The 27,271-nt window shown below is 39.3% G+C and overlaps 1 protein-coding gene across 1 annotated transcript; it reads left to right on the top strand.

Moving 5' to 3' along the window:
* Positions 1 to 2,422: 2,422 nt before the first annotated feature.
* On the top strand, positions 2,423 to 26,037 carry GFRA3 (GDNF family receptor alpha 3). Its single transcript, XM_034441637.3, has 8 exons — positions 2,423 to 3,064; positions 14,507 to 14,800; positions 17,931 to 18,023; positions 19,205 to 19,538; positions 19,921 to 20,030; positions 21,250 to 21,384; positions 22,622 to 22,743; positions 22,961 to 26,037. Exons 1-8 carry the CDS (start codon positions 3,028 to 3,030, stop codon positions 23,105 to 23,107), a joined length of 1,272 nt encoding a protein of 423 aa, XP_034297528.1. The 5' UTR covers positions 2,423 to 3,027; the 3' UTR covers positions 23,108 to 26,037.
* Positions 26,038 to 27,271: the final 1,234 nt, after the last annotated feature.

Here is a 27,271-nt window from a genome sequence, read left to right as displayed (position 1 = left end):
ATTCCCAAGCCCTCTGGGTACAATACTGCAGGGAGACAGGGGCAGGGAATTGAACTTGGCTTAGCACTGAGTTCACACATGGGAAGGACCTTAATGTTAATATTCTTGGGTAATAAAATGTTGAAGCTGATTAAAGTTCATCATCATCCAGCTGTTGTATTCATGCAACACATGGCAAATATTCTTATTCTCTTATCCAGTCGGGTTATCAGGGGGAAAAAACTGGAGAGCAGAGAGCAAGGGAGTGGGAGGGGGAGTCTGCCATCAATCTAGCAGCCACCTCCAATGTAGAACTCCCTTTACCTTACTGATGGTAATTTTTCAAATGCTATCATATTGATATATTTATTCTTGTTGTGTTCCTTTGTTGTTGTTTATTTTATTGTTCTATTATTTTACTTCTGTTTACATGCCTTTCATTTTTTCTCCTTTTTATTATTGTAAGCCATCTAGCCCTATGGTGAGATAGGCAGCAAATAAATTTAAGTCACAAAAAAGAAATTATTATTATAGCAAAGGAACTTAGGAAGCTAATAATTCAGTGAAGAAAGACAAAGTATTATGAAGGTACTGAATGAGTCACATGACTATTAGTTTATCAAACTGCATACAGCATGTGCCTCTGCACCTATTCAAGGGTTAAATATAATTTTACAGAATTGTTGCCATATATGACAACAATGGCTGCTCATGTAATTAAAATTATTTAGTGATTCACAGTAAATAGAGTGAAAATATCTGAGACAAGAAAGTTTTTCAAAAACTTTGAAAAAAAAAGAAACAAGGCGGCAACTTTTTCTTAACAAAAATCAGAAAAGGAGCCATATCATAGGGGGCGCCAGAATGCAACTTTGCCTAGAGCACAAAATGCCTATTATTGGCTTAGTTCCATTCAGTTCATTGTGATTTATCCTTAGGTATGCAGAATTACAGGTTTACCATATCAATAGCTCTGTCATTTGAAATAAATTCTGTGCTTAATCTGTGCTTAATTAAAGCCAAACTGTTTCTTGAAACCACAAGAAGATACTGTGATCCAAAAATCATACAGGATGTGGGAAGAATCTTCTCTGTTGGGATTGTTGCAGAAGTTGCATTAGTAAAATTCAAATAAAAGAAGACTGTTGATGAATATATGTGTTTGTGTATATGTACATGCACGTGTATGTGTACGTATATGTAAAAAGAAAAATAGAAACCACGGTAGCCCTTAAAGCATTCAATTAAGCATTCAATTAAGCATTCAATGAGACTTCAGTATTTGTACCTCCTCCTATGACCTATTCATATATTTTATCTTTGAAGTTTTAATTGTTTATAATCAAGCCCTTGGAGTAAATGAAAGATGAATACAATACCTTCCTCCCTGACATGTGTGAAGGGTGGCATAAAAATTTAATAGATAAATAAAGTATTATGTTTTGAGGGTCAGATTTTTTCACTTTTGGGTTAAATCACTTTCTATGTGTTCTTTTTATTCTTCTTTTTGACTATGTATCACCATCACAATTATTTTTGGGTTTTTTTTTCTTTTTTGTTATTAATTTACAATCAAAAATAATATCTTCACCAGTTGCATTCATATATGGCTAATCAACTTCTTGAATTAAGCCATCTGCATGCATTCACAGAATACATGATTAGAGTATGTTGACCCTAATTTTATTTTAGTTTGTTATAGAAATTCAGCCCTTATGGATTTTCAAGTTAAAATTGATAGTGGAATTTGGAAAAGAAGCATTTTTAAAATTAAGTGCAGCTGTTTTCAGTTTATTTGAGATGTTCCCCTTTATTCTGCATTTCATTTCAGTGTTGTCATAAAGAGAAATACATAGATAGTCTGTGGTTCTCTGTTCTTCATTCTGAAATATATTTTATTCCTAATCAGAGAAACCTTTGGAAAGACTGCTAAGATATTCAAAATGTAAGGTGAAATTCACCAGATATCTTAAATTTGTAATGACAAGAATACTTCAAGAACAGAAAACTCCGTTATTTGCGAATAGTTCCTTGACATTGCTGGTAAAGTTCATTAGGTTTCATTTTTTATCAATGCAAAGGGAGCAGCTGACATGATCGTAAACCAATTCAAGGTGCCCAATGTGGGGCTCTCCTCCTTCCGACTCCACAAGCCGATCGCGTATTCTCAACCTGGGTTTCAGGTTGAGTGTTAGACTACAATTCCCAGGCTCGGCAATGAGCAAAAAAACATGGGAACTGCATCCCAATGTTTGGGCTGGGAAAAACGGAGGTAAACAGAGCTAGATTTCTCTACTCCATCCACCTGCTCTGTCGAATTTACGTGCCAAACGGCGAAGCGAAGAACCACCGGCTGCCACGAATGTTTGATTTGCTATTTGCAAAGTTCCAACAACGTTGGGTTTTTTTTAATGCCATGTACGGATTGCAGCCTTTGGAGCGCAGAAAGGTGCAGTGAGGGGGGGGGGTGCCTCGAGCGTGGCGGGAGGCGTCTTCGTCCCGCCCGTTTTCTCGGCTCTGGCGATGTTCTGGCACAACCCAGCCGGTTCCTTCGAGGTTTTGACAGCGCCGCTTAAACGCGATAGGAGCGCTCCTATTGGGGGCTGCTGCATCCTGGCTTACCAAAGCCCCCGCCTCCGCTTCCCCCCACCGCCCCCACAGCCCTGAATGGAAAGATATACAAGGAAACTGGCAGTTGCCCTCGCAGAAGCTGCGCGCGAGGTTGCCTCTCACCCTCCACGCTCCCCCCCCCCGCACCCGAGTCCACTCTCCCGCCTTTTGTCAGTTGCTCGCGCGCTCCCTCAGAACGGTGGCTGCTCCCTCGAGCCTCCCTCGTGCGCGCTGGAGGCGACTTTTCAGTTCGGACTCCGCGCCGACGCCTAGCCCAGCCCCGAAGAGGAAAGTCGTCGCAAAAGCGGAACGAAAAAAAACCCGGTTGGGGCTGCCCGGGCTTCGCCGAACCAGGAGGGCACACCAGCTCTCCTTCGGAGACCGTTTGGGAGCGAAACAACCACCACCCGCCCGACGTCTCTTTCGCTTCCCTTCGCCATGGGGCTCCCCCTGCTGCTGGGTCTGCTGCTTTCCGGTAAATTTGGGGCTGCAGGAGTGTCGTCCCCTTCACCGCAGGGTTAATATCCCTATTGAAGGGAAGGGAGGTTTATTATTATTATTATTAATTCCTGAGGGCTAAAGGCTGCGCTGCGCGGGCTGTCGACGTCTCATAAGACCGGGGAATTCTGCCTGTTGCTCCCCAAAGCTCTCTTTAACCTTCCTCTCTTTTTAGGGCAATGGTTTAATTGTGTGTCCCGCCGCGGCTTTTTCTTCCTATATATCAGATATGATCAGTCAGTCTTTTGCTTTTTAAATATCTATCTATCTATCTATCTATCTATCTATCTATCTATCTATCTATCTATCTATCTATCTCTACCTACCTACCTACCTACCTACCTACCTACCTACCTACCTACCTACCTACCTATATCTAAATGCTTTCTTGGCTTTCTCGCTCCCCTTTCCATAAGGGGGCTTTTGTTGCAATTCCGGGTACAATTTGTTGGTTGTTAAGATAACTCTCCCTCTCCGAGGTTTCTTTACGCCCCCAGCACGCTTAGGATCGGGCCCTGAGGCGTCTCTTTTTCGAGGCTCGTCCAGATTTCTAGTCTGCGTGCGGGCTCTGTAGTTCAGGTTTGCGGCTGAGGAGGACGTTTGATCTTCTGTGATTTGCTGGTCACTTGGGGTGTGTTCGGGTCAGGCGGGTCCCTGGTTCACTTTATGGATGATGGGTGCTGTGCGGGAAAAGGAGAAGGTGTTGGAGTATAAAAAGGGGACATTAGGACAGGGACGGTAGGCACGTTGGTGGGCTTATGCACGCCCCTTACAGACCTCTTAGGAATGGGGTGAGGTCAACAGTAGACAGTCTAAGGTTAAAGTTTTGGGGCTTTGGGGTTGTCGAAGTGGAAATAGAAAATATGGCACTCACAGTTTTTTGTTCTCAGTGGCAGACTGAGCACTGCTCCAGTGCATAAACTTTTGTCAGGTGCCTGCCAAGATTTTTGCTGGCTAGGAAAGAGCAAAGATTTCCCCTCCCCCTCCCCCAGCGAAAGATCTGTTTACCTGCATGTTATAGAAGCACTTTACAACAGGCAACTCATTCACTTAAGTAATATGAAGAGAATTGTCCTAAGTAATGTTAAATTAGATATCCGTATTTCCAGAAGAGGGGATTTGAATCAAAGGGTTTTCATTCATGAGGCTTTTAATTTTGGTTTTCGTTTACCTTTTGCCTCTAATCTTCAACAACAACTGTACAGTTTTAAAAGATTTCCTGTGATTTCATGCTGGTCAAGGCAGTTTTACTGAACTGCCCTGAAGAAAAAAATCTCGCTAGCGCACCAGTTGAGAACCTTTAACTACCAGATGTTGAACTGACTATACCGTATACTGATTTTGACTTTGGGGAGTTGCAATTCAGCAATGCCTGGAACCCAGGGATTTCTCATCCTAGGTTACCATTTGAGAAGATCCTTTCATCTAATCTAATATAAACAGTTCTTAGATAACTTAGTTCATACTAGGAAAGAGAGACTGGTCAATTTAAAAATAACCCATCTATTTAATTTGCTAATAACCCAGGGACATAAATCACACAATTAATTCAGATATCCTGAACAAGATCTGTAGGGTTCCTATATTTGACAAGATGCAAAAGACAAGTTGATTATATCCAGTTTGGGGCAGTTGCAACTGGGTTCCAAGAAGCAAACTTTTCCCATTCTTCCCCTCCAGCCTTTTCCTCTCAAATGCTAAATTTAGAATTGGAGATACAGCTTTATAGCAAAGGTTGTTGTTAATTGCATTTATATTCCATCATTCCTGCTGAAGCAAAAGATGCTAAACAAAATTTTCTCAACTCCCTTTTACTTTCACAACAATTTTGTGTGGCAGCCTATTGTAGTCACTTCTTATTTATTTAAACATAATTCATGAATAAGCTACAAGAAGGATGTTACACTAAGGCCATAATGACTGAATTTACTTATTGTACTATGTCTGAAACAGACCAATTGGATAATGACTGAGCAAAAGGTGTGAACCACTGAATGACCAGCCCCAAGTCAACTTCTTGACTGAATGGGAATCTGAATTTCATTCTCCCAATATTGCTAGGATGCTCTAACTAGATGTTTAAAATTACTTGAACTGAAGAATATGTAGTTCTTCAGCTCTTGATGAAGAACTACATATTTGGAAGAGTTTCCTGCTTCTATGGTGGCTAACCGGTTGGGAACAAATAGGATCAGAGGCAATCTTGTTCCTCCAGCAACTGTTTAAAAGGGTGTTGTCTCTGTTTATGCAGATACTACCTATATATTGTATAACAATCAAGATGAATACACCACATTGTAATAATAATTTAAAAAAAAAAGAATTAATGGCAAAATGCATTGTAGCCTCTTCCCGGAGTTCTGCCATTGATTTTGGCTGGGTTCTCACCTCATACTAAGTCAAACCCCAAAAACAATATGATGGTATACCATGCAGTTTGAACCTAATATTTATGTACAAAACAGCTTGATTTAACATTAAGTCTGCTAACATTTTTCTGTGCTGAACTCATGGAGGAAATCACAGTTATGACTTTTCTAGTTGCTTCTGGCAGAGTATTAAAATGGTATATAACTACGATGGCGAACCTATGGCACGCATGCCAGAAGTGGCACACGAGCCATCGCCCGTTGCTCTTCCAGGTTCCAGCGCGCTGGCCAGTTGGTCTTCACGTGTGCGAGAGCATCAGAAACCGGAAGAGCAGCCACCCGGTGTGCATGCGCGCTCCGGGCAGCTGCTCTTCTGGTTTCTGGCATGCACACCGGCCAGCTGGTCTTCACACGTACATGTGTGCCAGAAAGACCAGGTGGCTGGTGCACGCAAATGCACACTCCCATTTTGGCACTCTGTGCCGAAAAGGTTCGCCAACACTGGTATATAATCATATGTGTGTGTGTGTGTGTGTGTGTGTGTGTGTGTGTGTGTGTAACTTTTATATGTTGTACATATAGTGAGAAACAATTAAAAAGGTAAAGGTTTCCCCTTTACCTTTTTCAGACTCTAAGGGGTGGTGCTCATCTCCATTTCTTAGTGTAGGGGAATCAGCATTGTCTGAAGACCTTTCCATGATCATATGGTTGGCAATGGCAGGACTATATGCTGAGGCACATGGAAAGTTATTATCTTCCCACTGAAGTGGTATCTATTTATCTACTTGCATTTGCAAAAAAATTATTCTCTCCTTATAAACTTTGACATTTCTCTTATGTCTCAAGTGCTTATGTTACTTTTTATTTGTTGTTAGTCATCCCAGGCCAGACTCATTACATATGATGAATTAAAGGTATACAGGCTGGTGAAATAGGTTGTAGGTATCATTGCTCAATGAAGAAAGTCTATATGAAAAAATACACTGTCCTATGTTATCAGATATATTCCACTGACTGACAAATCCAAGATCATTTCTAAAATATCTTCATGTATCTTTTAATACATTAATTCAGTTTCTACAGATGTTCCAATCTCTTCAAATTATCATTATTTTTCCTTTACATGTATATTATGTACAGCATATAGAATCAAAATATTCAAGTGACCTCTTTTGGGAATTCCAAAATACTGTATTCTAATTATTAAATCTGAGTTCAATTGGGTAGATTAGCAATCAAAATCCAAAAGTACAAAATAAAGTATAGCATTAGGTTAAATGAAATAAAAATAGAAGGTAATAACACAAAATGCAAACAGAAGTAAGAGGCTTTTTATTGATAATCAGTCTTATAGAAAGGTTTGAATAGTGTTAAAATCTCTTATTACTTTAATCTGCCTGGGAATATGAATTCCAGTGTATGGGAATTATTTGAGAAACAATGCCATAGACACATTTGAGGAACAGAAAAAGTTCATGAATTACTCACATGCAAGTTCCAAGGTAAGCTAGAGAGAAGAATAAAACCAATTTCTATGTTGTGGTCATTTCCATACGATTTTGAGCAAATGCCCACATCAAAAGGATAACATCAAAACCTGAAAGTCATATATAGGGCACTAGAAGAATTGTGGAGTGAAATCAAAGTAGTTGTTAAAGTTGAACATGAAAAGAGACAACCAAAGACCAAGAAACAGAAGAAGCAAACTGGATGTTAGATCAAACAGTGGAAATTGCCAATAAGAGAAAAACCAATCCAAGAAAGACAAAAGTCTCAGGAAGGAACTTGTTTAAGGAATTTGAGAGAGCTGTTTGAAGAGACAAAGAGCAGTATTGCTAAATATTGATATAGAGAGGAAGAAACACGGAAAGTCTTCCAAAAGCTTTCTAAGCTTACAAGGAAATTCCAGCTTTCAAAAGGATGAAATGTTAAAGGATGCCAGTAGGCAGATGGAAACTGATTCCGAGAAGATCAAACAAAAATAGAGGGAATATAATAAACTTCAATACAGTAGAGAGGCTTGTATCCAAGATATCTTAGAAGACATTCCACATTCACAAGAAATTGAGTAAAGGTTCTGACCAAACAATGTCAGTAAATCTGAAAAATGCTATAGTAACCAATAGTTGAAGAGGTTGCCTGTATACCAATGCCAGAAAGAGAGAGGGAGGGAGGGAGGGAGGGAGGGAGGGAGGGAGGGAGAGAGAGAGAGAGAGAGAGAGAGAGAGAGAGAGAGAGAGAGAATTAACAGACTGTGGAAACTATTACACAAATCCTTAATTTTTCACATGCCAGGAAGCTAATGCTTAGGATCATCCAATGCAAATTACAACTCTCCATGCAAACAGTGGTGCCAGATGTTCAAATTGGTTTTATAAAAGGCAAACTAATAAGAAAAAGTATAGCTGAATAACAGAAAATAAAGAAAACCAAAAATAAATCAGTATACGCTATATGAAAACAAAACTTATAATTTGAAGAAACAAAGAATGGAAAGAATATTGATATTTTTGTATTTTATTACTGGAGACAATTCTTGAAACAACCACAGCTGACAAACCACAGAAGACAAACAAACATGAATCCAATAAAAGATAATATTTGTAGCTCAGTGTTGAAATTAGGGGTTCTTGGTGCTCTTGTTCTTGGTTATTTTTTTGCAGACATTTCATTACCCTAGGTAACATCATCAGTGCTGGTCTAAATAGATGGATAGTACAATAAATCAATTTAGAGTTTTTGTGGCACAAATGACCGAGTATCATATTTTGGACACATTATACAAACAACTAACACTCTGAAGAAATCTGTAAAGCTGGGAAAAGTGGAAAGAAAGAGAAGAAACAGCAAGATGGATGGACTTAATTACAGTAGCAACTAGACAATTTGTGACCTGTGGGATCATCAGAGATATTTCTTTACCAAATTCCTCAGTGTCTTCAACAATGGCAGAGTTTCTAATGTATTCTAAAAATTCAGGGAGGAATTCAGAGATTAACAGATTAACAAAATTGGAAGGGAATTTGTAGGTCATCTAGTCCAATCCCCCACCCAAGCATGTATCTGCCTTGAAAGTAACCCACACTGAAGTGTCAAACATCAGGAGCTGACCACAGAAAATGGTTTTTGATAATTTTTATTGTCATAAAGTGATTTTTGATAATTTTTGTGTCATAAAATGTTTTATAAAATTTATCAAATTTCAAGTCCATGGGAGTCATGGGTCCTGAATTGTGGATACATTCTATAATTAAGGTCATTTGAAGTATCTTGTTTGAAAAAGTTTTGCTCTATGATGCACCAGTTGAGAATTGAGAATTTCAGTAATATATAGATGGGTATACTGTTGGAAAACCTGAAAGGCCAAGATCATTCTAGAGAAGCAATTTTCATATGATCCTTAAAAGTTGATACCAACTTAATGGCACCTAATGAATTTTTTTTGGAAATTGAAATAAGTTTGGGGAAAGGGGGCTTAAGAGTTGTTGGGATAGAAGGGAATTTTAGAGATTATGGGTTCCTTTCCAAAGCTCAAATATAGTTCTATAGCCAGAAAAAAAGTAAACCAGCATAAATGTTGCTATCTCTTTTTTTCAACCCTAACAAATGCTGGCCTCCTGATATTTCAATGTCATCAGATGGTATGAAAGCTCTCTGCCAATGAAAACATTCCTGTAATACCAATGTTTTTAATACATGGATAGACTTGAAGACCTGTTAGAACTGTTCCCACTTCTCAAAAGAAATCTCATAGAACTTGAGGGAGACCAACAATAAAAAAAAAAGTAGATTAGTACTAGGTTGACCTCCAACCATGATAGCCCACTGGGTGACTTTGGGCCAGTCAATCTCTCTCAACCCAGGCTGCCAAACAGGGTTGTTGTTGGAAAAATAGGAAGAGTGACCTCTCTCTTTAAAAGAGAGAAGAATGCATATACATAGTTGTACATCTACAATCATATTTTAAAGGGTGTAGGGTTGATGAAGCTTTACTTTAGAGATAGATGCATCCCAAAAGAGTGTTGCTATTTTTAAATATATATATCTTTGTTAATTGCCTTGAATTATTTATTTATTATTTTATTTTATTTTATTTTTGAATTTGTATACCGCCCTTCTCCCTGAGGACTCAGGGCAGTGAACAGCCAAATAAAAACATCAAATACAAATATTAAAACACAGTTAAATATATATATATAGACTTGGCCCCATTAATTAAAACGATAAACAAACAAAACAATTAAAAAACCCTTAAAAAGAAATTAAGCCAGCCCGGCTTGTTGAAAAAAGAAAGTTTTAAGGGCACGGCGGAAGGCACTGAGGTCATGGATTCTCCTTATCTCAGGGGGCAACTGATTCCAGAGGGTGGGTGCCCCCACAGAGAAGGCCCTCCCCCTGGGGGTCACCAGCCTGCATTGTTTGGCTGATGGCACCCCGAGGAGGCCCTCTCTGTGGGAGCGCACGGGTCGGTGGGAGGTCGTCGGTGGCAGTAGGCGGTCTCGAAGATAGCTAGGCCCTATGCCATGGAGCGCTTTAAAGGTGATAACCAACACCTTGAAGCGCACCCGGAAGACCACCGGGAGCCAGTGCAGTTCACGCAGGAGCGGTGTTACATGGGAGCGCCACGCTGTTCCCGTCACTACCCGCGCTGCTGCGTTCTGGACCAGTTGGAGTCTCCAGGTGCTCTTCAAGGGGAGCCCCATGTAGAGAGCATTGCAGTAATCAAGGCGAGAGGTTACGAGGGCATGAGTGACTGTGCACAAGGAATCCCGATCAAGAAAGGGCCGCAACTGGCGGATCAGGCGAACCTGATAAAAGGTCCCCCTGGTTACAGCCGTCAGCTGTTCCTCCAAGGACAGCTGCGTATCCAGGAGGACTCCCAGATTGCGAGCCCTCTCTGTGGGGGCCAAAGACTCGCCCCCAATGGTCAGTGATGGAGTCAACTGACTATATCGGGATGCCGGGAACCACAGCCACTCAGTCTTGGAAGGGTTGAGCTTGAGCCTGTTCCTCCCCATCCAGATCCGTACAGCCTCCAGGCACTGGGACATCACTTCAAGGGCATCGTTGGGGTGGCCTGGGGTGGAGATGTACAGCTGAGTATCATCAGCGTACTGATGGTATCTCACCCCAAAGCCACGGATTATCTCGCCCAGCGGCTTCACATAAATGTTGAACAGGAGGGGCGAGAGGACCGACCCCTGAGGCACTTCACATATAAGAGGCCTCGAGGTCGACCTCTGCCCCCCTGCCAACACGAACTGCGACCTGTCGGAGAGAAAGGAGGAGAACCACCGTAACACGGTGCCCCCCATCCCCAACTCTTCCAACCGGTGCAGCATGATACCATGGTCGATGGTATCAAAAGCCGCTGAGAGGTCTAACAGGACCAGAACAGAGGAGCAACCCCTGTCCCGAGCCCTCCAGAGATCATCAACCAACGCGACCAATGCCGTTTCCGTGCTGTGCCCAGGCCTGAAACCAGACTGGAACGGATCCAGATAGGATGTTTCCTCCAGGAATTGCGGGAATTGCGCGACCACACTCTCAACAGTCTTCGCCAGAAAGCGAAGGTTGGAGACAGGACGGTAGTTGGCCAATATTGCCGGATCCAGGGACGGCTTCTTGAGGAGAGGCCTCACCACCGCCTCTTTCAAGGCCGCGGGGAAGTAACCCTCACTCAACGAAGCGTTGATAACACCCTGGAGCCAGCCTCGTGTAACCTCCCGGGAGGCCAGTACCAACCAGGAGGGACACGGGTCCAGTAAACATGTGGCCGCACTAAGTCTCCCCAAAATCCTGTCCACATCATCGGGAGTCACAGCATCAAACTCCTCCCAGATAACACTCTCAAGCAGTCAGGTTAAAATAAGTTAATCTATTCATGGTAATTGTAATGGTTCAAATATAATACAATACCATGGAACATCTCTTTATTGTATCTAGAAAAGCATAAGAATTAGACTATGGAGCAGAGTATCAAAAGGACTGAAAGCTTTTTTGGAAATCAGGGATGAGAATTTGATTGCAGGATGAATATGTGAACCATTAGTATCTCTGTTATTCACTTGCTTTTTACTGAGAAATAAAAACTTCTCCCTGGAATTTTGTTTCTATATATGGTAGCTGCAATGAGATTGTTATATGTTCAAAAGTGGAAAAGTTTAATCCTACCAGCAATGGAGGAATGGTTGGTGAAGATGACGGAATTTGCAAAGATGGCTAAATTGTCTTTTTTGATTAGAGAAAAGGCAACATCTACATTTATGACTGACTTAATGCTTTTTGCATTAAACAGAAAAAATGCACTCATGACTTGTGGTTTTGATGATTAGAAAAAAAATTAGATAACAGAAGAAATGAGCTTTTTATAATCATAGAGCAAGAGATAATTTTGTAATTCTTACATTTACTACAGAGGAAATCAAAAGCTTCTTTTTATCTTTTCTTTCTGTACTTTTGCTTTTTTATTTTTCTCTCTGTTTTCTTCATTCTGTATTAGTTTGTGTTGGTTTTTATATTTTCTTTAAAACTTTTAATAAGATATATATAAAAAGGAATCAAAACATCAAGGTACCAGAAATTTTTTTAAAAAATTAAACAAGAAATAAAAGCAAATAAAAAAGAATTAAAATGTAATAAATGTATCACACATGTTTGTATGTGCATTTCTTAATACAGACATTTTAACTATCCATATTTAAAATTTCAAAGCAAAATTACATTTGTACAGATCAAGCTTATCTATTGATAAGAACATTGTTAACATAGCTGATAAATGATGATCACAGTTACTATTTTTGTAGATTTTTTTCCCCAAAACTCTCTGCTGTTGTGTTTAATTTTTAACCAGAACAAATGCTCATACTTGTAATATTTTTATTTTTATACCGCCCTTCTCCTGCGGGACTCAGGGCAGTGCACAGCCGAGATAAAACACGACATAAAAAATTTAAAAACAGTTTAAAAAACAATTAAATAATTTCGGCCCAGTAATTAAAACAACCCAATGAAAACCAAATTCAATTAAAACTGAGAGGATGGGATCAAGCCAGCCCGGCTAGATGGAATAAGTGTGTTTTCAGGGCCCAACAAAAAGTCCGGAGGTCCGATATCGTGCATATCTCAGGGGGTAGGTCATTCCAGAGGGCTGGTGCTGCCACAGAGAAGGCTCTACCCCTGGGGGTCGCCAGCCAGCACTGTCTGGCCGACGGCACCCTGAGGAGGCCCTCTCTGTGCGAGCGAACCGGCCGGTGGAACGCTATTGGCGGCAGAAGGCGGTCTCGCAAGTACCCCGGCCCTAAGCCATGGAGCGCTTTAAAGGTGGTCACCAACACCTTGAAGCGCACCCGGAAGACCACAGGAAGCCAGTGCACCTCGCGCAGGAGAGGTGTCACATGGGAGCGCCCCGTCGCTCCCATAATCCCCCGCGCGGCCGCATTCTGGACCAACTGGAGCCTCTAGGTGCACTCCAAGGGGAGCCCCATGTAGAGAGCATCGCAGTAGTCCAGGCGGGAAGTGACGAGTGCTTGAGTGACCGTGCGTAGGGAGTCCCGATCCAGAAAGGGGCATAACTGATGTATCAGGCGAACCTGATAGAAAGCCCCCCTGGCCACGGCCGTCATATGCTCTTCTAAAGACAGCCGTGCATCCAGGAGGACGCCTAAGTTGCGAGCCCTCTCCGTGGGGGCCAGTGATTCGCCCCCAATAGCCAGCGATGGCACCAGCTGGCTATATTGGGACGCCGGAAGCCACAGCCACTCGGTCTTGGAGGGGTTGAGTCGGAGCCTGTTTCTCCCCATCCAGGCCGCACAGCCTCCAGGCACTGGGACATCACTTCAAGGGCATCGTTGGGGTGGCCTGGGGTGGAGATGTACAGCTGGGTGTCATCAGCGTACTGATGGAACTCCACCCCAAAGCCACGGATGATCTCACCCAGCGGCTTTACATAAATGTTGAACAGAAGGGGCGAGAGGACCGACCCTTGTGGCACCCCACAAGCAAGGTGCCTCGGGTCAACCACTGCCCCCCTGTCAACACAGATTGCGACCGGTCAGAGAAGTAGGAGGAGAACCACCGCAGAATGGTGTGCCCCACCCCTAGCTCTTCCAACCGGTGCAGCATGATACCATGGTCGATGGTATCAAAAGCCGCTGAGAGGTCTAATAGGACCAGGATAGAAGAGTAACCCCTGTCCCGGGCCCTCCAGAGATCATCTACCAATACGACCAATGCCGTTTCCGTGCTGTATCCAGGCCTGAAGCCCGACTGGAACAGATCTAGATAAGCCGATTCATCCAAGTACTGAGGAAGCTGTCGCGCTACCACACTCTCAACAACCTTCACAACAAAGCGAAGGTTGGAGACTGGACGGTAATTAGCCAACACTGCTGGGTCCAGGGAAGGCTTCTTGAGGAGAGGCCACACATTAAACCAATGAATTCATTTATATTTCTCAGGAAATATGAAATAAATAATCAAGAAGATTTATTGTAAAAGATGATTGGGTAATTTTCCCAATTTCTTCAAAAACTTCTTACTAATTGGACTTGTTCATATAAATGTAGCAGTATGCTTACAACCCTGCCAGCATAATCTAGAAAGGTTATAATTTATTTAGTGTCATTTACTATCATTTTAACATTAGTGCTATTACCTATATGATATCTTCATGATCAGTTCTTCTTGCCCTGTTGAAGTAAATTTAAAAGAAATTCTGTGCCACAAAAAACTCTAATAATATTAATCAAGTTCAGATACCAGATGATCCTTGCAGAGTTTTTAAACACTTGGGTAAGAGTTTTATGATATATTAATATTACCAAGAATCCCTTGCTTTTAAGTGAAGCAGGTCTACATCATTCTTCAGCTGTTCTTAATGCTCTTAATTGATGCAATCTAGATAATTTATGAAGGAATTATTGAACTTGACTCACTTGAAACCAAATTGAACATGAAATTAGGAAGGCTCCTTTGGTAACCAACACTATGGGATGAGAAGTTGGCTGCAGTATATATAAAATGATGACATTCCTTCTTTTCCCAAACAGGAGGATTCCAAGTTATGTCCTTTGAGCAGCCAAACAACTGTCTAACAGCTGAGACCCTTTGTCTAGCTGAGCCTTCCTGCAGTACCAACTATCAGATCCTGCAAAACTGTTCCCAGCATCTTTCTAAGAACGGTTACATCTTTCTGTACCATGAAGCCAAGGACAGATGCACAGAGGCACAAATAAAAATGAGAAATAGTCATTTTCAGCACTGCAAATGTCATCAACGGGCACAGAAGAAGGAAGAGCGTTGCTTGCAAATCTACCGGGCTGTTTATTCAACTTTAACACAAGGTGTGATAGAAATATGATGATGATTGATTTTCTTGTATCACTAGAGGTAACAGAAAAAAATACCCAACATTCTGGTAGAAACAAATGCTTAGACCTAAGAGGAAAATAACTGGCATCAATTTCTGAAATCTCATTACGGTCTTTCCCAGCTTTGCCACTTGAGACTTAAGTAAAGAACCTGGAATCCCAACCCCCTTATGCTCAGGGCCATAAGGAGTACTGTATATCATAATAAGTTACAATCTGTTAGAAAGGCTTGCAATACATACATGTGTTTTATGCCTTAAAAGATAAGAATTACAATGCCACATTTTGGCAATGAGAAAGAGGTGGTTGTTGTCCAGGAACCAGAAAAAAGGGGCTGGGATCAAAGACCCCATTTGGAAATGTCTTCTTTTCTTAAGATTAGCCCTCAGACTGAGCTATTTGCAGGCGAGAGCAAAAATGACTTTTTTAAAAAAATATATTTTTTATTGAATATTTTATATTTTTAAAACCAAAAACATAATAGAAAAAGACAAAAAAAATGAAAAAAGAAAAAAGAACATACACATAGACATACACCAAACGGTAAAATACAAAACATAAATAACAATATTATATAATATTTTACAACTTTCTGCATCGACAATTATCTTTACTTTTAAATTCAATCTTCCTAATCATTCTCTTATTCTTGCGTAACCATACTGAGCATTCTTATAAACTAAATTGTTATATATACTTACATCCTATTTATTAACATAGCCAATATTAACTTTTGTTGTAGATTGGAATCCCATTGGCAGACTCCCTGGTTCAAACTCGGCAGAAACTATCTAGATGCTTGACACAGCATGGCTAGCTAAAAATCTTTATTGCATGCTGAATGAATCCCCTTTAAGCAAGAGATCACCTTCTGTCAATATGCAACTGTTGTCCCTTTTTATACCCATTATAGTTTAAATTCAGCACTACCCCACCCACCCACACATCTCAATGGGCATTTTGCTTTGCCATTTTCAAGGGTGTTGGTCCCTTCTACTGTATCCTCCCATCCATCAGCCAGTAGAAAAACAAATTGGTGTAGATTTTGTTGATCCCATCACTAATTTCAGTTACTGTCCCTATTTCCTGTATAGCAAAGGTTATTTTCCCTCCCTGCTGGGTCTAGGAGGTCATAGTTGAGGAAAGGGGCATGAATGGACAGAAAAAAAATATCTTTGTATCTGAGCAAGTTACTGGATACATTAGCATAGGACCGTGATGGCGAACCTAAGGCAAGCATGCCAGAGGTGGCACATAGCGCCCTTTCTGATGGCATGCGAGCCGTCGCCCCAGTTCAGTTCCCCTGCACATGCACGTGCACCTCCCACTGTCCAGCTGGTCTTTGGGTCTCTGCTGTGTGGGGCCCGGGACTCTTGCAGGAGCTGCACCACGGGGGGAGGGGTGCATGCACGGGGGACGCGCTCACATTGCATTTCAGAGGTTCAGGCGCATGGGCAAGCACGCTTTGGGCACTCAGTCCGAAAAAGGTTAGCCATCACTGGCGTTGGAGGCACAGTATATTTCTTCCTGGAGATAAAAGCAGGGCACCTACCTTTTAGATAGTAATCTCATAGGATGTGCTAAATGGCTTGTTACTTAATGAAAGAAAATCTAGTAAATCCTGGATGATGATGCTTCATAGTGCTTTACAGCCCTCTCTAAGCAGTTTACAGAGTCAGCATATTGCCCTCAACAATCTGGGTCCTCAGTTTACCCACCTCGGAAGGATGGAAGGCTGAGCCAACCTTGAGCCTAGTGAGATTCGATCTGCCAAATTGCTGGCAGCCGATGATCAGCAGAAGTAGCCTGCAGTACTGCATTCTAACACTGCGCCACCACGGCTCATAAAAAATCAATGATGTTACCATTGAGTTGTGTCTTTCCATTTCTTCTGATCTTGCACTATTCCTTTGAGTTTTTCTATTCTCTGGGTGTATCAGCTTTGACAGTGTCCAGCCACCATATGTCAGGGTTCCAAGTAACCCTCCCAACAAAATCAAAACTCCGAAACTGGCATACCTTATTTCTTTTTACTGCAAACTCTTCCAAACATCATTACTTTCGCCAGTGAATCTCTGTTCACGACATGGCCAAAATAAGTGAGACTTCTAGTGACATGTCTGTTATGCACTCCAATACTTTCTTGATGCTCACTTTTGCTGTCCAAGGAATACACAGGTGCCTTCTTCAGCATTACAGCTTATTATTAGCACATGACATTGTTTCATTAGCCAGGAGACTACAATGCTATTGCAGAGTAGTAGTTTGGCTGTCAGTTTACCAGCTGTATTGTAGGACACGCTCCTACACTTCCCAAAGTGCATCACAGGAGGGAGAGCTGGCTTCGCACCAGAAAGAAAGTCAGGTGGCTTTTTCTGCAGTGTCATCCTAGCCCCTTCCTCCCTTCCCTGGAGCTGCTTCATAAATGGGCGCTGCCAGGAAGGTTAAAAATGGCAGGAATCTGACTGACTGCCCGGAGCATCAACTCATCCCCCTCCCTCCCATGGAAGTGGTACCTACTTGTATAGAACATGCTTTCAAACTGTTAGGTGGACAGAAGCTGAGGCGAGTGACAGGAGCTCACCCCGTCGTACAGTGCTAGGACTCGAACCGTTGGAACAGAGACTATCTCCAGGCACTGCTTTTTTGATGGTACATGCTTTAGCTTTGACTTTTGCCACCAACACTTCATGATCTAAGCCACAATTATTAAGGATATGTGTCTGACATATATAATGTGAAGACAAATAAATAATTGAAACAATTTTATTTTGGAACCTATGTTAAGAACCTAAAACATTACACTGCTTCATATTGTTTTAGATAAATAGTAGCTGAGCATAATTCTACTCACTATATATTATAGTATGTTATTAGCAATTATTAAGTTTAATAATGTTAATATTCAGATCAGTTGTTCTTTTATAATGTTTGCCTCTCAAACTAACTGTTGTTTACTATGTAAACTGTGTAATGTACACTTTGCTGTGTTCAGGCAAGCCCATTTTCTAAAACTCTTGTTTTTAGATAATGGTTTCTCATAATCTCTTGGGAACCTTTCAGTACTCTAGCAGATAAAATTATATTTTTTTATGTTGTACAGATGACTTTCATTTGGAGGTGCTTCCCCATAGGGATATAGCAAACAAAGAAGCTGTGAAGATAAAATACAACAAGCTGGCAACTCGTGTCTCAGGTAGAATTTATATCAACCATTCGCAATCTTTAGCATACTGCCTGGAATCCCTTAGGACTAAGATAGTAAAAAAAATCTTACAAAGAAATTAAATAAATTCAGGTCTCTTTTTTTTCCACCTATAATTTGCATGTAGGGTAAATCTGAGATAGAGGCAAATATTTGATAGGTAATTTTAAAGATAGCTTCAAGAACATTAATGCATAGAGGTAGACAAAGACATTTCTTTGAACCCCCAGTTTTCTACTCTAACCAAAACCATTACTTTCACAGAAAGAGAAGCCAAATTTCCCTCCACTCTAATTAATCTGTAATTTTCCAAAATCAGACTCTCACCCATAAAGTGATGCCTCCACAATTATCTCTCATACTGTCAATCAATGCAAAACAAGCCGCCACATAAAACCAAAAGTAAAATATCTTCCAAATCTATCACCTTATTTATCTCCACACATAAGCTTATTACATCTAAGGTTACCTTTTATCCAAATAGCTATCCATTCCAATATAGCTATGTGCCCCATCCACCCATCTCTTGCATGGAATCCCAGCTCTGCCTTCTACAATACCAGCTGACTTTCTAAATACTTAATTGCATTCTCAGGTTTTTTTTTTTATTCTGTCCAGTTTCCAAAAGAATATCCCCCAGACACCTTTTCCTTTTCACCTGGCTAATTGAAGAACAACTGTTTCCCAGCCCAATTCTTTTATTCTGAAGAATCATCTGAGTCCAGAGGATATGTTGCCCAGGGGTGGCACATTGCCAACTCCAGCAGTTTATCCAACTAACTATTATTCAGACTACTGACAAAAATGCTGAACGCTGAAGAACCTATGAAGAACCTACTTTCCTCAATTCTCAATTCATGCAAAAAATATTATAGATTTGCAGAAGGAAGAGACATTATTTCAAACATTCCCACTTATTTTTTCTTATTTCATAATTTATTTAATTAAGCCAGTGGTGTGTATGACACTTTTACAGAGTTGTCCCAAGGAGCTTTCTGTCCTAAATTTGACATAGGATAAATAACAAAGAAAAAGAGTTGGGTTAAACAGAAAAAGAATTCATCTTTGAATTGTAGAGAGATTCTGGCAATTGTCTTTTTTTTTTTTAATCTCCTTTGGCAAATCATTTCTGGAGTTTACTGTTACCCCGTTGTGTTTCTATGGATTTATAGGTTCCCATAGAACCAAAAATAGGCCAAATTCCTGTGTGCTTGCTGCTAATACTTGCCAATTGGACCACAAATGCATGCGTCATCGCTCACAGTATGCTCAGGCCTGCACTACAGGATACCCCTGTGACCAACGCGCATGTCACCGAAATCTGAGATACTTCTTTGAGAAGATTGGTGTGGAATTCACCAAAAGGCTCCTGTTTTGTCCTTGCCAAGATGAAGCTTGTGGGGAACGACGCTGGCAAACCATCGTCCCACAATGTTCTTTCCTGAGCAGCAGCAAGCCCAATTGCCTCCTCTTGCTGGACGCCTGCGTCAAGGATAATACCTGCAGGTGGGTCTAATGGAATGATTATCTGAGTAAGTTTCATGGCATATGCGCATCTGAATATTAACGTCTATAAGAGCAGTAAAACAGATGTGTTACAATTCTGATAGTGTGATGTACCTATTTAAAAAGTACACACGCTCACACAACCCATCCAGAAGTGGCCACAAGGGGTTTAATATCACGTCCACTCATGTGACATCAATGTTTCACTACAATCCCTAAGGTCCTTCATTATTTTTATGAAAATGGGGGAACTATAGTGCAATCTCCCACTTTAAAAAAAAATCCTCGATTTTGATTTACCTTATCAAATACTTGGAAAACATATAAATAATTTTGGGCTAATAAAGGGGTTTGTCATTCTGATAGTTGTGTCTCCTGTCAGATCCCGGCTGGCTGGTTTCCAAGAAAAATGCAAACCGTTACAGGCATTAACAGATAGCTGCTCTCCGCTGAATTATGCAGCATGCCTGCAGGCTTACATGAAGATGATTGGTATGTGTTGGAACTGGTGGAATTTATTGGGAAGTTTAATAGAAAATCTTTTCTGACTTTGACCAGTGTTGTCCAAATGGGTCTCCATACTCCCATCATAAATGCCTCTATTTCTATAATCCTTTGCCTGGGTAGCTCTAGCCACAGGGTGCTGAAATCAATACATCTTTTGATTTATTTTAGTAAGACTCATGCTTCAATCATTGATAGTAATCCATAATAGAATAGAATTGAATTGAATTGAATTGAATTGAATTGAATTGAATTCTTTATTGGCCAAGTGTGATTAGACACACAAAGAATTTGTCTTGGTGCATATGCTCTCAGTGAACATAAAAGAAAAGATACATTCATCAAGAAACATAAGGTACAACATTTAATGATAGTCACAGGGTACAAATAAGCAATCAAATCATATTAGGAAACAGTCAATTTAAATCATTAGGATACAAGCAACAAGGTTACAGTCATACAGTCATAAGTGGGATGAGATGGGTGATAGGAACAATGAGAAGATTAATAGTAGTGCAGACTTAATAAATAGTTTGACAGTGTTGAGGGAATTATTTGTTTAGCAGACTGATGGCATTCGGGAAAAAACTTCTTGTATTTAGCCATCTTGGTGTACAGTGCTCTATAGCGTTGTTTTGAGGGTAGGAGTTGAAACAGTTTATGTCCAGGATGTGAGGGGTCTGTAAATATTTTCACAGCCCTCTTTCTGACTCATGCAGTTTACAGGTCCTCAATGGAAGGCAGGTTGGTAGTAATTGTTTTTTCCTTAGTGTTTTTCCTTAGTGTCTCACTGTAGAATATCCCCAACATAAGTTGTTGGCAGTTAAATAACTATCAATACACTATATGGACTGAAACCTCACTGAGAAAAAGGTGGTGCAGGTAGTTTATTGAAACTAGTTTATTTCCAGATCAGAATTATATAGTCTTAGGGTGCTGACTGAAAAGAATGATTCACCAGCTTTATTGCACGTTTAAAGAAAATAGTTCTGTGGTTTTATATTTAGCCTTTTTGGTTTAGGAATTAAAAGGTAAATCTCTGTTAAAACTATATTTGGTTCCTTAAAACTATGTTTTAAAACTATCTTGATTAAAATTATCTTGTAATTTCATAAACACTTCTATGTAGTTTTCTTGACAATAACATGCACCTGACCTACTTTATTCTGGGTTGTCTGATTTTATTGTATTGCTTTATTTGAAACAGGTACATCTTTGACCCCCAATTATGTGAGCAATTCCAGTACTGAAATCACACTTTGGTGTTCCTGTACAAACAGTGGCAATCATAAAGAGGACTGTGATCAAATCCTTAACTTATTTTCCAGCAACAAGTGTCTCAGTAAGTCAATATTGAATATGAATATTAGGGCAGATCTTGATTTTTCTAACCGCAAAAGTTTCCCAATGAAATAGATTGGCAGAGGATTCCATGGAGAAATGAAAGTAGATTTCTATGCAGTGTAAAATTAAACTTGAAAGTTATTGCTAGAGGACTTTAATAAATACTCCATGTATATCCCACCAGTCTTTCAATGGTGTTCAGGTCCATTACAGATTTTCATAAAGATTGGAGAAATTCATGGAGGACAGATCTGCCAGGTATTGTTAGGATACTAAACTAGGAGTCCACATTCAGAGACTGCAGATGAGATTTATTCATTTTTTACATTTATACCCTGCTGCAATCTCAAAGGATATTGAAAATATAAAAAATATGCTGTTCTTGCCTTCATTCCCTAGTTTCAATTTATCCAATACCTTTAATTTCTTTCGTATTTTGGAAAGAAAATTTGAAGCTAGACTTTTATTCCGATACTATATATTGCAATAAGCAATATACACTATATTGCATATTGTATTTTTATCTCATTAATTATAATTAATAATTGTTACTTTATTAATATCTTACTTCATTAATTACATCTGCATTCAGTAAGAGAAGTTGATGCTGATACTGGAAAGGTGACAGTCAGTCACCTGAGCACTAAAAGTATATTTGTTTTCTATCCCCATCATTGCCTATAGAGTTTAGAAAGTTAAGCCTTGTAAGATAAATATTTTTCACTCTTGAAAAGTGAGGTTAAACATTGGTTTCAATTCTTAATGTTTCACCTTTTTAAATTGTAAAAAATGCTTATGAAAAAAGTTCTTTGTGCTTCTTGATTAATTTTTAATTATGATTCATTATCAGATTCTCTTATCTTCTTTGGAAGGGAAGAAAGACATATGCCTGAACTTGATTGATAAATTCCAATCCCTGCCAAGCCTGGTGATATATTACACTGGAATAGTTTTCTTGATCAAGAGCAATATACAGTGAGTTAATTGCCAAAATGCTCTTGCATTAAAGCCAAAAATCGATGAGTAAAGAAACTGCAGGTTCCTGTGTAGCCAAAGAAGAATGGAAAATGCCTGCTAATTTTTGATAGAGACTTCTGAAAAATATAAATACAATAATTTATCAGCATATTTACTCTGCTAAACCTAGAGCCTTCAACCAATGGCTCAGAATTTATATAATGGACGTATGAGCAGTTAGAGCTCCTCAACACTCCTCCATATTCTCTGTGTCACAGATAATGCGATCCAAGCGCAGATGAATCTTGGCCAAAAGAATAAGGACCAGCCGCAGTTCACCCCTTCCTTAGACATTCAAGGAGATGGCACCAGTACAATGTTCACTGAAAAACTGTATCAGGTAAGTTAATTATGTTAATTAAACAATACTATAACTGAAATCAGAGATATGACTCTAAAATTACCAGCTTTCAGTTAAATATATTCTGAGAGGTTTTCACCTTCCAAAGAGGCCTCCAGAAAATCCAACAGAAAAAAAGGGGAGGAAGAGAGAATTTAAATGAGAGATATCCAATCAGAATTTAATGTTTTCCCTCTTTCTCTGTCTCCCTTTATAGGAACCTGAGGTGAAGGAGGAGAAGAAAGATTCAGAAATTCTTACCCTCAACCAAGAATCACCCCCAAATTCTGAATATCCCAGAGCTCAGTTTTCCTCACTCATCTTGATCTTAACCTTAGTCTTCTTATTTCTTGGCCCACCTTAACCTAATCTGAATTTCATTGCTACTATTGTATATTTCCTTGAGAAGGGGAAACTGACTTGTTTCATGCAGAGAGGAAGCATTGGTCCCTGCATATTTGTTTAACCTTCTATCAGCACAGTGGGCCTTTGACTCATTTTTGTATACAGTTGCAATAGAAGCCAGTGGGAGATGACGGGGAGTTCAGATTACCTCCCCGCCCTGCGAAAAAGGCAAGCAGATAGGAGATTCTAGGGAACTAGTTTTTAAAATCTAAATCAGGGTAAAATTTTTATATTCCAAGATATCCTCTTTAAGAAGACAAAGAAAAACTGGTTCATCCTTAGTCTGTTAAATGATGTACAATTTCTGGCCAAAGGAAAACCCCAACATCTGGATTATTTTCAGGACTATGTTGTCGAATAGTCTTTTTTTTAATCAGCCAAGGCAAAAATGTTATGTTAAGGGCATGATACTGAACTGTAGCCTCTGTACATGGTTTCTTGTTTGACCAACTAATCTTAAAATGTTAACTGTTCAGGGGAAATTTAAATCACCTGAGCCAAGATGGATTTATTTTTTTCAATAAAATGGATCTTTCTTAGCAATAGCTACAAAGTCCAGATTTTCACAAGAGTCTGCATGCAAGCTAAGATTTTATGCACCAACAGATTCCTAGATGCATCAAATGTTGTTTGCCATAAGTTAGCATCCCCTTACATACCTTTCTGTACATTGTGTAGAATTAAAAATTATCCATGATCTGACAATTGTGGATGTAGAAACTGTGATATTATATGTTGTTCTTTTAAACTGCAATGGTATGTTGTTAATGCTGTTTATAGATTACTTATTTACATTTCTTATATGGACACTGCCATGAGAAACTTTCAAGTTTTGAAAGAACTATCAAGAAAATTCAGTAGTTCTTCACTGCATCTCTTTCCTTCTTACTATAAAGAACTGGAATGTTGTGGCTGTGAAGTTGCCTGTCATATGTGCAAGGATTAAGACTGTGCTGCATTCCATAGTGGTGGTTATTCTAAAACAAAGTTGTAACACAACGTATAATTGTAATAATTCTCTACATCTTAGCATGTTGTGCACTTTTTTATTGTGGCATAGGTTTTGTCTTCTGAACAGTGAAGGATGTGGAGCTTCATCTTCATTTACTGTATATTTAGTATCAAAAAATGAAGACCTTATTTGCACAGATTCCTACACCATTCTGCAGTAACAATGGCACCTATTATGGAAATTATAAAAGGATTTGTCCCCTTTTTAAATTTGCAATTATATTTATAAAAAAAAATTGGAAGCATGGCTTATTTTTTAAAAAAGGCAAGAAATTGTTATCAGAAGGAATATAACAATATTAAATCTTAACAATTTTTAAAAACAATTCTGACTGTAAATAAAACATTAGAACATATTATAGACTGGAATTAAGCATTTGAACTTTTGTACAAATTCTGAAGATGGGGAGTTATAGAATTCATTTAGGTAAAGTTAATAATTTTGCAATATTAGGAATAGTCTACAATTTCCATTAAGAAGACATGACAAAAATGCAAAGTATTGGAAAGCCCTAAAATTAAACTTTGTAATAAGTAAAAAGGTAAAGATAATTTTTAAAAAATCATAGCATTGTTTTCCATGATTGACTTTCTGCAGTTATTACATTGATAATAAATTAATAATAAAGTAGAAACATGATTATGAATACAGGAAATGTATACGAATTGTACCTCTAGCTCTTGTAGAGCTAGAGGTACAATTCGTATACATTTCCTGTATTCATAATCATGTTTCTACTTATATCTGTTATCTTATACATGTTTGACAACCTAAATAAAATAAAAAACAGCACAATTACAAAACTGAACATCCATATTATAATGAATTAAGAAACTAAGTTTTCAAGAGGGATGTGGTGGCTCAGTGGCTAAGACGCTGAGTTTGTTGATCGAAAGGTCGGCAGTTCAGCAGTTTGAATCCCTAGTGCCACGTAACAGGGTGAGCTCCCATTACTTGTCCCAGCTTCTGCCAACCCAGCAGCTCGAAAGCACATAAAAAATGCAAATAGAAAAATGGGGACCACCTTTGGTGGGAAGGTAACAGCATTCCGTGCATCTTTGGCGTTTAGTCATGCTGGCTACATGACCACAGAGATGTCTTGGGACAGCGCTGGCTATTCAGCTTTGAAACGGAGATGAGCACCGCCCCCTAGAGTTGGGAACAACTAGCACATATGTGCAAGGGGAATCTTTACCTTTACCTTATAGGTTTTCAAGGGTGTGGTCCTGGTATAGCATATACATCAACAAAACTCTGATAAACTTTCTTTTGTTCACTTGGGCTGCACATTTAGGCTTCTCTCTCCTTCCCCTAGATAGGAGGAGAATGTCCCAATCAATCCATAGGCCTCATATACCTATGTATATGGTAAGTGGGAGAACAAAATATTGAAAGGTGTGGTATTGCAACTATCAAGGTCAATGTTTATCAACTGGCAACTTTTAAGTTTCATGAATTTCAACTTCCAGAAATTCTAGTGACTGGAGAATTCTGGGAATTAAAGTTCATAGATCTTAAAGTTGCCATGGTTCAGGAACATTGGCCTGGGACATACCAGTGAGCATTTTCAGCTAAAGTATTGTTCCTCCTCTATTTACTTATATTGTTCTAATACTTATTTCATATTTCTTATATGGTTATATTGATTTTATTTCATATAATATTGAATACATCAACAATTCCCATGCCTCTCCTGAAAGGAGAAACTGCAGAACACTAGACATTCCTAAAATGTTATCAAATGTCTATAGTATATTGTCTAGGTCTCTTGGCAAACATAAAAGAAGTGAGAGTATTCTGAATTACTGTAATAAAAATTCCAATATCTTGTACGTGTGATTCAGCTTATAATGTCAAAAATAAAGTTTACTTTACAACTCTGGGCGTCTTGTTTCCCCCCCTTGAATTCAGCAAGAGATGTATTGAATGTCAGTACCTCTGTGATGATTCTACAATACAGACGGCTCTTAATCTCAGTTATGAAAATGGAACTAAGCCTATCAGTAGTCTCATCACTGTTTGCACTATTCAGTTGTGTGCATATAACTAGACCCAGAAAACATTATTCCTCAGCTATTTTGAAAGTAGGTTGTTACTTCATGAGAGGTATTTCCCCAAAGACATGAAGTAAAAAGACACTCTCACATTGCAAGAATTAAGTTTCCTTTAGAGATTTCCGTATTTTAGAGCTAATTAAGATTTAGAAAATGCTAAGAGCTAAATTGTTCATATGACTACAGAGTTGGAAAAACATCTGATTTAATATTATTTCTTGAATCCTTGGAGGAGTTTCCAGTTGATACAGTATATTTTATTGGTAGAAAATGTGGATCCTAGGTGTCTTCTGCTTATCTGAGCTTCATAAAACTAGGAAAGTTTGAGTAATGAAACAAGTGAGATAATTTGAAATGCAGAATGTAAGTGGAGAAAGACATACAAATTAATCAAGCCTAGATCTCACTTTAGATCCTACGCTGAGTGACAATGGATAAATAAATGTACATTTCACAATAAGCACTCTAGTGCAATCTAAACAAATTGGATTGGGTCTTATAAGTGATTTTAGCTAGTTGCAAGTATCGGAGCATGTTTCTTTGTAATATCAAGCATTTTGAGTTTGAAAAAAATCTTCAGTTACAATTTGGTCTAAATTACATAAAATGTCAAATGTAACATTGCATCTAGTGTGTTGCTTTTAGAAATGAAAATTGAATTAGCACAGAAGCCAATAAGTAATGTGATCAGAATTGGTATACAGAGGAATACATTCTTTTCTTAGATCTGAGTACAATGCCTCTTCCAAAGCAAGATCTCTTGTTGAGAGATGGGAAATTTTCATAGCTACCAATGTTACCAGCCCTGGTAACCCCCATATGACTTTTGCTAGAAACTCTGGATCTAGGAAAATACTAGGAAGTATCATTGTTTACTCTTCTCTCTTCGAATAAGTCACACAAATAGTTCTTGGTTAAGAAAGGTAAGTGGGACTGGACTTTGCATCACTAAGCAATGCAGTTGTAAAACATCATGTGACTGCATTGGTGGGTTTCTACCAGTTCACACCGTTTTGGGCGAACCGGTAATGGCGAGAGGCTCCGCCCACCCGCCCAG

This window comes from Pantherophis guttatus, chromosome 2, assembly GCF_059756535.1.
Source record: "Pantherophis guttatus breed Tessera chromosome 2, ASM5975653v1, whole genome shotgun sequence".
In the NCBI taxonomy this organism is placed as follows: Eukaryota; Metazoa; Chordata; class Lepidosauria; order Squamata; family Colubridae; genus Pantherophis; species Pantherophis guttatus.
The sequence above is the reverse complement of the archived record's forward strand: the minus strand, read 5'-3'. Positions and strand labels throughout refer to the sequence as shown.

Excerpts from the sequence above, each read along its gene's own strand:
- GFRA3 (XM_034441637.3), top strand. The coding sequence starts at position 3,028 with ATGGGGCTCCCCCTGCTGCTGGGTCTGCTGCTTTCCG. Across the intron at positions 19,539-19,920 it reads GTCAAGGATAATACCTGCAG|ATCCCGGCTGGCTGGTTTCC; the intron begins GTGGGTCTAATG and ends GTCTCCTGTCAG. Across the intron at positions 22,744-22,960 it reads TCACTGAAAAACTGTATCAG|GAACCTGAGGTGAAGGAGGA; the intron begins GTAAGTTAATTA and ends CTCCCTTTATAG.